This window comes from Polypterus senegalus, chromosome 8, assembly GCF_016835505.1.
Source record: "Polypterus senegalus isolate Bchr_013 chromosome 8, ASM1683550v1, whole genome shotgun sequence".
Classification (NCBI taxonomy): Eukaryota; Metazoa; Chordata; class Cladistia; order Polypteriformes; family Polypteridae; genus Polypterus; species Polypterus senegalus.
Genome location: NC_053161.1, coordinates 28,275,800 through 28,290,859, shown reverse-complemented (window position 1 = coordinate 28,290,859; position 15,060 = coordinate 28,275,800). Strand labels below are relative to the sequence as shown.

The following is a 15,060-nucleotide window of genomic DNA, read 5'->3' as shown; positions in this document are numbered from 1 at the left end:
ATTATTATATATTGATATATGTGCCACACGCACTCATGCAACCCCATGCCATCAGAGATGCAGGCTTCTGAACTGAGCGTTGATAACAACTTGGGTTGTCCTTGTCCTCTTTGGCCCGGATGACATGGCGTCCCAGATTTCCAAAAAGAACTTCGAATCGTGACTCGTCTGACCACAGAACAGTCTTCCATTTTGCCACACTCCATTTTAAATGATCCCTGGCCCAGTGACAATGCCTGAGCTTGTGGATCTTGCTTAGAAATGGCTGCTTCTTTGCACTGTAGAGTTTCAGCTGGCAACGGCGGATGGCACGGTGGATTGTGTTCACTGACAATGGTTTCTGGAAGTATTCCTGAGCCCATTCTGTGATTTCCTTTACAGTAGCATTCCTGTTTGTAGTGCAGTGTCGTTTAAGGGCCCGGAGATCACGGGCATCCAGTATGGTTTTACGGCCTTGACCCTTACGCACAGAGATTGTTCCAGATTCTCTGAATCTTCGGATGATGTTATGCCCAGTTGATGATGATAGATGCAAAGTCTTTGCAATTTTTCGGTGGGTAACACCTTTCTGATATTGCTCCACTATATTTCTGCGCAACATTGTGGGAATTGGTGATCCTCTACCCATCTTGGCTTCTGAGAGACACTGCCACTCTGAGAAGCTCTTTTTATACCCAATCATGTTGCCAATTGACCTAATTAGTGTTTATTGGTCTTCCAGCTCATCGTTATGCTCAAATTTACTTTTTCCAGCCTCTTATTGCTACTTGTCCCAATTTTTTTGGGATTTGTTGACACCGTGAAATTTTGAATCAACATATTTTTCCTTTAAAATGATACATTTATTCGGATTCAACGTTTGTTCTGTCATCTACGTTCTATTACAAATAAAATTTTTGACATTTGCCATCTCCACATCATTGCATTCAGTTTTTATTCACAATTTGTTTAGTGTCCTAACTTTTTTGGAATCCGGTTTGTATATATGTGTGTATATGTATGTATGTATGTATGTATGTATGTATGTATGTGTATATGTGTATGTATATATATATATATATATATATATATATATATATATATATATATATACACACACACACACATACAGTTAGGCCCATAAATATTTGGACAGAGACAACTTTTTTCTAATTTTGGTTCTGTACATTACCACAATGAATTTTAAATGAAACAACTCAGATGCAGTTGAAGTGCAGACTTTCAGCTTTAATTCAGTGGGTTGAACAAAAATATTGCATAAAAATGTGAGGCAACTAAAGCATTTTTTTTAATACTATCCCTTCATTTCAGGGAAACGTCATTTGACAAATTAAATAACTGGAAATAAAATGTTCATTTTTTATACTTGGTTGAAAACCCTTTGCTGGCAATGACAGCCTGAAATCTTGAACTCATGGACATCACCAGATGCTGGGTTTCCTCCTTTTTAATGCTCTGCCAGGCCTTTACTGCAGCAGCTTTCATTTGCTGTTTTTTTGTGGGCCTTTCTGTCCGAAGTTTAGTCCTCAACAAGTGAAATGCATGCTCAATTGGGTTAAGATCAGGTAACTGACTTGGCCATTCAAGAATTTTCCACTTCTTTTCTTTAATAAACTCCTGGATTGCTCTGGCTATATGTTTTGGGTCATTGTCTATCTGTATCATGAAACGCAGTCCAATCAATTTGACTGCATTTAGTTGGATTTGAGCAGACAGTATGTCTCTGAACACCTCAGAATTTATTCGACTGCTTCTGTCCTGTGTCACATCATCAATATCTCTCACTAGTGTCCCAGTGCCACTGGCAGCCATGCATGCCTAAGCCATCACACTGCCTCCACCGTGTTTTACAGATGATGTGGTATGCTTTGGATAATGAGCTGTTCCACGCCTTCCCCATACTTTTTTCTTGTCATCATTCTGGTAGAGATTGATCTTGGTTTCATCTGTCCAAAGAATGTTTTTTTCAGAACTGTGCTGGCTTTTTTAGATGTTCTTTAGCAAAGTCCAATCTAGTCTTTCTATTCTTGAAGCTTATGAGTGGCTTGCACCTCTGTATTTACTTTCATGCAGTCTTCTCTTTATGGTAGACTTGGGTATCGATACGCCTACCCCCTGGAGAGTGTTGTTCACTTGGTTGGCTGTTGTGAAGGGGTTTCTCTTCACCATGGAAATTATTCTGCGATCATCCACTACTGTTGTCTTCTGTGGACGTCCAGGTCTTTTTGCGTTGCTGAGTTCACCAGTGCTTGCTTTCTTTCTCAGGATGTACCAAACTGTAGATTTTGCCACTTGTAATATTGTAGCAATTTCTCGGATGGGTTTTTTTACTGTTTATCTAGCATTATCTCACAACTGAAAAAGGGCACCGTGGCGGATGTTAGCCGACTTGCTGACCAACCACAAGCGTTACCTGGTAGGTAACCACCCATACAATCAGATTGTGATTCAGACTACGAATGCCATGAATGTTATTACCCTGATCTACATACTGTCAAATAAACGAACTACACGCTGTGGCGCAACGCAAGAGGCTTCACCTCTAGTGCTGACATCTGAGGTTCCATTCCCGAGAGGGGGTGCAGTGAGTGTGTACGCCTGATGAGCCCAGAATTAGGGCGAAACACGTGTTGCGTACTCTTTGCATTATTTGACAGTAAACTATTTCAACCATATATATATATATATATATATATATATATATATACAGTACTGTGCAAAACTTTTAGGCAGGTGTAAAAAAAAATGCTGTAATAAAGAATGCTTTCAGAAATATAAATAATGGTTGTTTATTTTTTATCAATTTACAAAATGCAATGTGACCGAACAAAAGAAAAATCTAAATCAAGTCAATATTTGGTGTTACTACCTTTTGCCTTCAAACCAGTATCAATTCTTATAGGTACACTTGTACAAAGTCATGGATTTTGTAGGATTATAGTCAGGTGTATGATCAACCAATTATACCAAACAGGTGCTAATGATCATCAATGTCACACGTAGGTTGAAACACAGTCATTAACTGAACCAGAAACAGCTGTGTAGGAGGCTTAAAACTGGGTGAGGAACATCCAAACTCTGCTACCAAGGTGAGGTTGTGGAAGACAGTTTCATGTCATGGCAAGATTGAGCACAGCAACAAGACAAAAGGTAGTTATACTGCATCAGCAAGGTCTCTCTCTGATAAGGATTTCAAAGCAGACTGGGGTTTCAAGATGTGCTGTTCAAGCTCTTTTGAAGAAGCACAAAGAAACAGGCAATGTTGAAGATCGTAGATGCTGTGGTCAGCCAAGGAAACTTAGTGCAGCAGATGAGACACATCAAGCTTATTACCCTTCGGAATTGGAAGATGTGCAGCAGTGCCATCAGGTCACAACTGGCAGAAACCAGTAGGACCCAGGTACACCCATCTACTATCTGGAGAAGTCTGGTCAGAAGTGGTCTTTATGGAAGAGTTGCAGCCCAAAAGCCATACCTCCGACGTAGAAACAAGGCCAAGCGACTCAAGTATGCATGAAAACATAGGAACTGGGGTGCAGAAAAATGGCAGCAGGTGCTCTGGACTGATGAGTCAAAATTTGAAATATTTGGCTATAGCAGAAGGCAGTTTGTTCGTCGAAGTACTGGAGAACGGTACAATAATGACTGTCTGCAGGCAACAGTGAAGCATGGTGGAGGTTCCTTAAACGTTTGGGGCTGCATTTCTGCAAATTGAGTTGGAGATTTGGTCAGGATTAATGGTGTTCTCAATGCTGAGAAGTATAGACAGATACTTATCCATCATGCAATACCATCAGGGATGCGTATGATTCCATCCATCCATCCATCCATCCTCTTCCGCTTATCCGAGGTCGGGTCGCGGGGGGAGCAGCTTAAGCAGAGAGACCCAGACTTCCCTCTCCCCGCCACTTCTTCCAGCTCTTCCGGGAGAATCCCAAAGGCGTTCCCAGGCCAGCCGGGAGACATAGTCCCTCCAGCGTGTCCTGGGTCTTCCCCGGGGCCTCCTCCCGTTTGGACGTGCCCGGAACACCTCACCAGGGAGGCGTCCAGGAGGCATCCTGATCAGATGCCCGAGCCACCTCATCAGACTCCTCTCGATGCGGAGGAGCAGCGGCTCTACTCTGAGCCCCTCCCGGATGACTGAGCTTCTCACCCTATCTTTAAGGGAAAGCCCAGACACCCTGCGGAGGAAACTCATTTCAGCCGCTTGTATTCGCGATCTCGTTCTTTCGGTCACTACCCATAGCTCATGACCATAGGTGAGGGTAGGAGCGTAGATCGACTGGTAAATTGAGAGCTTTGCCTTACGGCTCAGCTCCTTTTTCACCACGACAGACCGATGCAGAGCCCGCATCACTGCGGACGCCGCACCGATCCGCCTGTCGATCTCACGCTCCATTCTTCCCTCACTCGTGAACAAGACCCCGAGATACTTGAACTCCTCCACTTGGGGTAGGATCTCTCCCCCAACCCTGAGAGGGCACTCCACCCTTTTCCGGCTGAGGACCATGCTCTCGGATTTGGAGGTGCTGATTCTCATCCCAGCCGCTTCACACTCAGCTGCGAACCGATCCAGAGAGCTGAAGATCACGGCCTGATGAAGCAAACAGGACAACATCATCTGCAAAAAGCAGTGACCCAATCCTGAGTCCACCAAACCGGACCCCTTCAACACCCTGGCTGCGCTTAGAAATTCTGTCCATAAAGTTATGAACAGAATCGGTGACAAAGGGCAGCCCTGGCGGAGTCCAACTCTCACTGGAAACGGGTTCGACTTACTGCCGGCAATGCGGACCAAGCTCTGACACCGGTTGTACAGAGACCGAACAGCTCTTATCAGGGGGTCCGGTACCCCATACTCCCGAGCACCCCCACAGGATTCCCCGAAGGACACGGTCGAATGCCTTTTCCAAGTCCACAAAACACATGTAGACCGGTCGGGCAAACTCCCATGCACCCTCCAGGACTCTGCTAAGGGTGAAGAGCTGGTCCACTGTTCCGCGACCAGGACGGAAACCACACTGTTCCTCCTGAATCCGAGGTTCGACTATCTGACGGACCCTCCTCTCCAGAACCCCCGAATAGACTTTTCCAGGGATGCGTATGATTGGCCCCAAATTTATTCTGCAGCAGGACAACGACCCCAAACATACAGCCAAAGTCATTAAGAACTATCTTCAGCGTAAAGAAGAACAAGAAGTACTGGAAGTGATGGTATGACCCCAACAGAGCCCTGATCTCCATATCATCGAGTGTGTCTGGGATTACATGAAGAGACAGAAGGATGTGAGGAAGCCTACATCCACAGAAGATCTGTGGTTAGTTCTCCAAGATGTTTCGAAGAACCTACCAGCTGAGTTCCTTCAAAAACTGAGTGCAAGTGTACCTAGAAGAATTAATGCTGTTTTGAAGGCAAATGGTGGTCACACCAAATATTGATTTGATTTAGATTTCTCTTTTGTTAATTCACTGCATTTTGTTGATTGATGAAAATAAATGATTAAAACTTCCATTTTTGACAGCATTCTTTGTTTACAGCATTTTTTCACACCTTCCTAAAACTTTTGCACAGTACTGTATATACACAGTGCATCTGGAAAGTAGGCACAGCGCATCACTTTTTCCACATTTTGTTACCGTAGATCCCGGAATACAAGCCGACTCGGTATATTAGCCGACCCCCTTCTCTACCTACTAAATTACATGTATTTGCTGATGACTGTTATTTAACCTGACCCCCTTCTCCAAGCAAAATTTTCTAAATTTCCTTAAAAGTGTCTCTTCAGGTATATTTATCATGCTTATCGGTGAGAATTTGAGACTGCCATCATTTTTGATAGAAACCAGGAAGTGATTGCGGAGAAGTTTGGTAAAATGAAACCTTTGTTTTGAAACTATATACGCAAATACGGTACATCAGCGGGTGGATTTCCGGAGACTCGTTATAAATTTGAGTAACTTAAATACACAATACAGTGGACCCTTGACTTATGAACTTAATTCGTTCGCGAAGGCTAACCCATAATGCGTTCCGAACCTCCCACTGCAACACTTACTTAACCTTTTCATAATAAAAAAGGGTTGTATAATGTGCATAATTTACCAAAACACCAATAATTTTTCTAATGTGCTAACCAAAAAGTTATAAAAAGTGCCTAGCCTACCAGAAGTAGGCTAGATTAAGCTAGGAGCAGGGCGGCGCGCATGGTCGCAGCAGCTCAGGGCTCTCCTTTTCAGTGCATTTTTTTGTACTTTTTTTTCCTTGTTTGTGCACGATCGGTTCGGCGAACATCCGCTACACCCGTCAGAACCTTAAAGACATCGGTGTCCAGAGCCAGATATCTGTTTCAAGTGTTTTTCATCACACGCACAACATCCCAGACAACATAGCGAGACCAGTGGGCTCTCTGTGGATTGTTGTTGGTACTTATTACTTATTTACTTCCGTATTCATCGACAAAACCGGCATTGCGCTGGAAATCTTGAATCTGAAACGATACTCGTTGTATAAACCGACCCCCAAACTCCAAGCCAAAAATCTAGGACGAAATTCTCGGCTTGTATAACGGGATCTACGGTATGTTACAGCCTTATTCCAGTATGGATTAAATTCATTTTTTTCCTCAGAATTCTACACACAAAACCCCATAATGACAATGTGAAAAAGGTTTTTTCAAATTTATGAAAAATAAAAAAACTGAGAGATCACATGTACATAAGTATTCACAGCCTTTGCTCAATAATTTGTCGATGCACCTTTGGCAGCAATTACAGCCTCAAGTCTTTTTGAGTATGGTGCCACAAGCTTGACACACCTATCCTTGGCCAGTTTCGCCCATTCTTCTTTGCAGCACCTCTGAAGCTCCATCAGGTTAGATGGGAAGCATCGGTGCACAGCCATTTTAAGATCTCTCCAGAGATTTTCAATCGGATTCAAGTCTGGGCTCTGGCTGGGCCACTCAAGGACATCCACAGAGTTGTCCTGAAGCCACTCCTTTGATATCTTGGCTGTGTGCTTAGGGTCGTTGTCCTGCTGAAAGATGTCTGAGGTCTGAGTCTGAGGTCAAGAGCGCTGTGGAGCAAGTTTTCATCCAGGATGTCTCTGTACATTGCTGCAGTCATCTTTCACTTTATCCTGACTAGTCCCCCAGTTCCTGCCACTGAAAAACATCCCCACAGCATGATGCTGCCACCACCATGCTTCACTGTAGGGATGGTATTGGCCTGGTGATAAGCGGTGCCTGGTTTCCTCCAAACGTGACACCTGACATTCACACCAAAAACTTCAATCTTTGTCTCATTAGAGCAGAGAATTTTATTTCTCATGGTCTGAGATTCCTTCAGGTGCCTTTTGGTAAACTCCAGGTGGGCTGCCATGTGCCTTTTACTAAGGGAGTGGCTTCCGTCTGGCCACTCTACCATACAGGCCTGATTGGTGGATTGCTACAGAAATGGTTGTTCTTCTGGAAGGTTCTCCTTTCTCTACAGAGGACCTCTGGAGCTCTGACAGAGTGACCATCGGGTTCTTAGTCACCTCCCTGACTAAGGCCCTTCTCCCCCAATCGCTCAATTTAGATGGCCGGCCAGCTCTAGGATGTGTCCTGGTGATTTCGAACTTCTTCCACTTACGGATGATGGAGGCCACTGTGCTCGTTGGGACCTTCAAAGCAGCAGAAATTTTTCTGTAACCTTCCCCAGATTTGTTCCTCGAGACAGTCCTGTCTCGGAGGTCTACAGACAATTCCTTTGACTTCATGCTTGGTTTGTGCTCTGACATGAACTGTCAACTGTTGTACCTTATATAGACAAGTGTGTGCCTTTCCAAATCATGTTCAATCAACTGAATTTACCACAGGTGGACTCCAATTAAACTGCAGAAACATCTCAAGGATGATCAGGCGAAACAGGATGCACATGACCTCCATTTGGAGCTTCATGGCAAAGGCTGTGAATACTTATGTACATGTGCTTTCTCAATTTTTTTATTTTTAATAAATTTGCAAAAATGTCAAGTAAACTTTTTTCACGTTGTCATTATAGGGTGTTGTGTGTAGAATTCTGAGGAAAAAAATGAATTTAATCAATTTTGGAATAAGGCTGTAATATAAAAAAATGTGGAAAGAGTGATGCGCTGTGAATACTTTCCGGATGCACTGTATGTATGTATGTATGTATGTGTGTGTGTGAGTGTGTATATATATATATATATATATATATATATATATATATATATATATATATATATATATGTATATATATATATATATATATATATATATATATATATATATATATATGTATGTATATGTATATGTATATATATATATGTATATATATGTATATGTATATGTATATATGTATATAATATATATATATATATATACACAGTAATCCCTCCTCGATCGCGGGTTTTGCGTTTCAGACCCCCCTGCGATAGGTGAAAATCCGCGAAGTAAAAGCCATATGTTTGTATGGTTATTTTTATATATTTTAAGCCCTTATAAACTCTCCCACACTGTGTATAAATATTCCCCGCAGAGTTATACAGCATAATCCCTTTGTATTCTCTTAGATATTAGGTAAGATTTATTGAAATTATGTATATAAACACACATGTTTATATACAGTAAAACCTAAATATTATTTAAAGATATTGAGTGTCTCCGATATCACATATGTTACAGCCATTACGATAGACAGGCCACCAGCAATAAATACGTACAATGCAAGAAAAATAGTATACAGTAAATGTGTGTACAGTGACACTAAACGTACGTACATGTACTAAGCACTGTAAGAAGAAAATTAATTATGGTTACTCACCAACAATGACACGATGACTTGTCCGATAACAGTGAGTTTAATTTTACTGCACAACAAAGGAGAGCGTTACAGCCCTTAAAGGAGCCACTTCAGGCGATTGTGTAGCACTGCCGTTGTTCTTCTTCTGGCAGTCTTCAATCCAAATCCCTAAAGCAGATTCCATCCAGACTACTGCCTTATTACATCCACTAACAACTCGTTTTGCACCCTGGTTAAAAGGACACTGTGGCCGTAGATCTTATATTCTTTTCCTACTTTTTAAATAAAAAGAATCGTAGCCTTCAACAAATCCAAAACGTTTACGTTTTCGGCAATCGCTAACATCTTCTTCTTGCGGCAGGCACGGCCCCTGAAGCAGTAGCAAATCGTTTTGGAGCCATAATGAAGGGCTTGACTATGCACAAAGATAAACACAAAAGAGCACAACTCTTTACACAGCGAAACACGTTGATGCTGAATGAGCGAGACAAGACTTCCTGGTTAACACTGCATTCAGCACGCAGGAACTCAACTGCGTGCTCTGATTGGTTAGCTTCTCAGTCAGGAGAACTTAACTGCGTGCTCTGATTGTTTAGGTTCTCAGCAATCCGCCAATAGCGTCCCTTGTATGAAATCAACTGGGCGAACCAACTGAGGAAGCATGTACAGGAAGTAAAAAGACACATTGTCTGCAGAACCCGCGAAGCAGCGAAAAATCCGCGATATATATTTAGTTATGCTTTCATATAAAATCCGCGATAGAGTGAAGCTGCGAAAGTCGAAGCGCGATATAGCGAGGGATTACTATATATCCATCCATCCATCCATCCATTTTCTAACCCGCTGAATCCGAATAGGGTCACGGGGGTCTGCTGGAGCCAATCCCAGCCAACACAGGGCACAAGGCAGGAACCAATCCTGGGCAGGGTGCCAACCCACCGCAGATTACTATATATATATATATATATACACGAGGTGTGGCAGAAAAGTTATGAGACTGGCAACACTGCAAGTGATCTGGCAACGCTGCGCTGTTGTCCTTGATAGAGCATGTGTATCAGTACCCTCCCATAGCTCAGTACGAGTTTCAACTCCTTCCATTAACTACGTGATTTTTGTGACTGCTATTAGCGAAGTTGTGTTTTTGGTTGTGCGTCACGCAAAATGGAACAACAGAATTTGGAGCAACATTGTTCCATTAAACGGCAAGTGTGACGTTTGAAAAGTTAAAACAGGCCTATGGGGAACATTCTTTATCCCGAGCTCAAGTTTTTGCTGGCACAAATCATTTTTGGAAGGCAGAAAACACGTTGAAGATGAACACCGTTCAGGGAGGACTTCAACTTTGAAAACCAATGAAAACATCGAACGTGTGAACACTCTTGTGAGATCAGACCGTCGTTTAACATTAAGAATGTTGAGTGAACAATTAAATTTGAACACATTTACCTTTCATCAAATTTTGACTGAACATTTGCACATGCGAAAGGTCTGTGCCAAAATGGTGCAGAAAAACTGCCCTCTCCGTAACAGAATTTTTGACCTCAAAAGGCATTCCTGTGGTTCCCCAGCCCCCTTATTCACCTGACCTCAGTCCGTGTGACTTTTTCCTTTTTCCTAAACTGAAAAATGTCCTCAAAGGGCGTCATTTGGGACTTTAGAAAACATCCAAAAGAGTGTAATGGACATGCTGAAGACCATACCGGTTGAAGACTTCCAGCGCTGCTACCAACAGTGGGAACAACGTCTCCATTGGTGTGTAGCTGCCTAAGGGAACTACTTTGAAGGGGATAACATTGATGTTTGAAAAAAATAAAAACTTTGGTAAATAAAAAATCAGTCTCATTACTTTTCTGGCACACCTTGTGTATATGTGTGTGTATATATATATATATATATATATATATATATATATATATATATATATATATATATATATATATATATATATATATATATACACACCGTGGGATGCAAAAGTTTGGGCAACCTTGTTAATAGTCATTATTTTCCTGTATAAATCGTTGGTTGTTACGATAAAAATGTCAGTTAAATATATCATATAGGAGACACACACAGTGATATTTGAGAAGTGAAATGAAGTTTATTGGATTTACAGAAAGTGTGCAATAATTGTTCAAACAAAATCAGGCAGGTGCATAAATTTGGGCACCACAAAAAGAAATGAAATCAATATTTAGTAGATCCGCCTTTTGCAGAAATTACAGCCTCTAAACGCTTCCTGTAGGTTCCAATGAGAGTCTGGATTGTGGTTGAAGGTATTTTGGACCATTCCTCTTTACAAAACATCTCTAGTTCATTCAGGTTTGATGGCTTCCGAGCATGGACAGCTCTCTTTAACTCACACCACAGATTTTCAATTATATTCAGGTCTGGGGACTGAGATGGCCATTCAGAACGTTGTACTTGTTCCTCTGCATGAATGCCTTAGTGGATTTTGAGCAGTGTTTGGTCGTTGTCTTGTTGAAAGATCCAGCCCGGCGCAGCTTCAGCTTTGTCACTGATTCCTGGACATTGGTCTCCAGAATCTGCTGATACTGAGTGGAATCCATGCGTCCCTCAACTTTGACAAGATTCCCAGTCCCTGCACTGGCCACACAGCCCACAGCATGATGGAACCACCACCATATTTTACTGTAGGTAGCAGGTGTTTTTCTTGGAATGCTGTGTTCTTTTCCTCCATGCATAACGCCCTTGTTATGCCCAAATAACTCAATTTTAGTTTCATCAGTCCACAGCACCTTATTCCAAAATGAAGCTGGCTTGTCCAAATGTGCTTGAGCATACCTCAAGCGGCTCTGTTTGTGCTCTGGGCGCAGAAAAGGCTTCCTCTGCATCACTCTCGCATACAGCATCTCCTTGTGTAAAGTCGCGAATGGTTGAGCGATGCACAGTGACTCCATCTGCTGCAAGATGATGTTGTAGGTCTTTGGTGCTGGTCTGTGGGTTGACTCTGACTGTTCTCACCATTCGTTAAGCTTCTGTCTATCCGAAATCTTTCTTGGTCTGCCACTTTGAGCCTTAACTTGAACTGAGCCTGTGGTCTTCCATTTCCACAATATTTTCCTAACTGTGGAAGCAGACAGCTTAAATCTCTGGGACAGCTTTCTGTATCCTTCCCCTAAACCATGATGGTGAACAGTCTTTGTCTTCAGGTCATTTGAGAGTTGTTTTGTGACCCCATGTTGCTACTCTTCAGAGAAAATTAAAGGAGGAGGAAACTTACAATTGACCCCTTAAATACTCTTTCTCATTATAGGATTCACCTGTGTATGTAGGTCGGGGTCACTGAGCTTACCAAGCCAATTTGAGTTCCAATAATTAGTTCTAAAAGTTTTGGAATCAATAAAATGAAAACGGTGCCCAAATTTATGCACCTGCCTGATTTTGTTTGAACAATTATTGCACACTTTCTGTAAATCCAATAAACTTCATTTCACTTCTGAAATATCACTGTGTGTGTCTCCTATATGATATATAGCAAAATACCCGCGCTTCGCAGCGGAGAAGTAGTGTGTTAAAGAAGCAATGAAAACGAAAAGGAAACATTTTGAAAATAACGTAACATGATTGTCAATGTAATTGTTTTGTCACTGTTGTGAGTGATGAGTGTTGTTGTCATATATATATATATATATATTTACACACACACACATAAACATATATATATATATATACATATCTATACATATACACATATATACATACATATATATATCTACATATATACATATACATACACACATACATACATACACACACACACATATATACACACAAATACATATATATATATATATATATATACACACACACATATATAAACATATATATACATATACATACATATCTACATATATACACACACAGCTATTTCGGATCAGTGCAATACGCTGCTTGTTAAAACGGATAACTCCGCTCTTACGTCAAGTCTGCGTGATATTATGAACTATCATATTTGTTCAAGTTCTATTTAAATTTTAAATAGAAGGAATTTTTATTTAGTCGACAGAAATATCTTTGGTAGGAATGGTAAAAACAGACAGGAATATTATTCCTGAATAAATCAACTCAAACCTTAAACAACTTATAATATTTTGCTCTCCATAAAAATATATCCTGTCTAAATTATACAAGTTAGAAATAAAGTAAGCGTTAAAAGAACAAACATTCAAATTTCTTTACTCTTATGTAATTTTATATAAAAATAAACTTAGATTTTAAATATCCCAAAAGATTTTGCTCTCCATAAAAATATATCCTGTCAAAATTATACAAATTCAAATATGAACATGCTGCATAACAAAACCTGGAAATATAAATAAAATGTGTTCCTTTCAGCAATAACAAATCAAATCATTCAGTTGTCTTTGCTCATATGTCATTTTAGAGCTGGACGCCTGGCATCTTTTTGGCAAAGTTCGTTTATGTTTGGTGTGAGGTTCTGTGTTGTGGAGATTCTCAGGATGGATTGCAGGTGCTCATCAGTGAGGCGACTCCTGTGTGCTGTTTTGTTAGTCTTTATCACTGAGAAGAGCTTCTCACACAGATATGTGCTACCAAACATGCACAAGGTTCGAGCCGCATGTAGACGGACTTTTTTTGTTCTTTAAAGTCACCAAAGCGCCGTGCAAACAGTTTATCAGCAAAGTGCGTATTTGGGAACACCGTAGTGACGACTTGGTTTAACATTACTTGGCAACAGGGAAAGTGGGGCAAATTGCACTGGTGCATTTGTGTCTCCCATAAAAGCAGCTTCACTTGAAATCACTTTGTGATTGTGCACGGTAAAACGTCCGCTGAAGTGTCAGATTCTTATTTAATTCTTCTGCTTTCTGTATCTTCTGCATTGCATTCAGGTTACCCTGATGTTTTGTCTCATAGTGCCGTCTTAGATTAAATTCTGTAATTACAGCCACATTAGCTCCACAAATGAGACACACGGGTTCAGTAAACATATACTCAGCCTCCCATCGGTTTTTAAAGGCTCTATTTTCAGAATCAACTTTTCTCTCAGCATCGTGTGAGCTAGCTTCGCAATAACTTGCAGCATGGACTTGATTAGCGGTAAGTGTTGGCAAGGCAGCTGAAGCGCTGCATTATGGGATCTGTAGTTTATTGTGTTACCAGCGCTTCATATACCGGGCCATTAATAACAATAATACAGTATATAAAATGATCTCGGGCGGATATAATTACGCCGGGCGGATGTGGCCCGTGGCCCTTGAGTTTGACACATATGGACTAAATAGAACTTGAAAAGATATATTTTTTCAAATGTGATCGCAAATTCAGATAGAGTTGACGCACTACAGCCTGCATCCTCCCTCGCTCTTACTTTTTACCGTTCATCTAATGAATACACTGAGTATGGCTTTACCAAAACAATCATTGATGGCGAATAAAGTATCCATTATTGAGTATGTAGATCGGGATATATATATATATATATATATATATATATATATATATATATATATATATATATATATATACATATATATATATATATATATATATATATATATATATATATATATATATACATACATATAGAAGTAGTGTGTTAAAAAGCTAGAAAAGAAAGGGAACATTTTAAAAATAGCGTAACATGACTGTCAATATACAGTATTTGTTTTGTGAGTGTTACTGAGTGTTGCTGTCATCAAGGATTTGATTATCATTATTTCTTTCAATCAGGCTCGTATTTGTAGGATGTGTTGTGTTCAAGTTATATTCCGTGTTTGTCAATCGTTGTAAAGATGACAGGTTTCTTTCATCGATTAGTTTCTTACTGCATCAATAAACAGCTCGTCTTCTTCTTTATCTGATACCTGACACACTGCATGCACGTTTTTTACACTGTCTTCCTTTAGCGGGACATTGACTTTTCCACCGTGTGCTTTGTTTCGCAGTAGCTGGATTTATGAATATGCTTATCAGGCGCTTCATATTTTTGCTGCCTTTTCAATTGTGTAATTGGTTTTGTTCAGCTCTTTGGAACTGTTGCCTTTTATCTGTGCACTCGTCAGTTCCGTGAGCCTCGGTGTACATGCATCGAAGGTTCCCAGCTGTGCTGGTGCCATCTCGTGCTATGTCCATGGCTGTATTTAATGTTACCTTAGTCCTGGCACTTAAAACTTTCTCTCGCAGTTTCGCCGAGTTTGTGTCAAACACCACCCTGACCATCTCATCTTCTTCTCCATAAACACAGTCCTTCACCCGTGAATATTTAGT

The 15,060-nt window shown here is 40.8% G+C and overlaps 1 protein-coding gene across 1 annotated transcript in view; it reads left to right on the top strand.

Moving 5' to 3' along the window:
• Positions 1 to 3,259: 3,259 nt before the first annotated feature.
• Positions 3,260 to 15,060, top strand: part of LOC120533681 (periphilin-1-like) — a 68,699-nt gene continuing 56,898 nt past the window's right edge. Inside the window, exon 1 of the mRNA XM_039760573.1 lies at positions 3,260 to 3,507. Coding sequence (XP_039616507.1) covers positions 3,260 to 3,507 — 248 coding nt within the window. The remainder of the gene's footprint in view (positions 3,508 to 15,060) is intronic.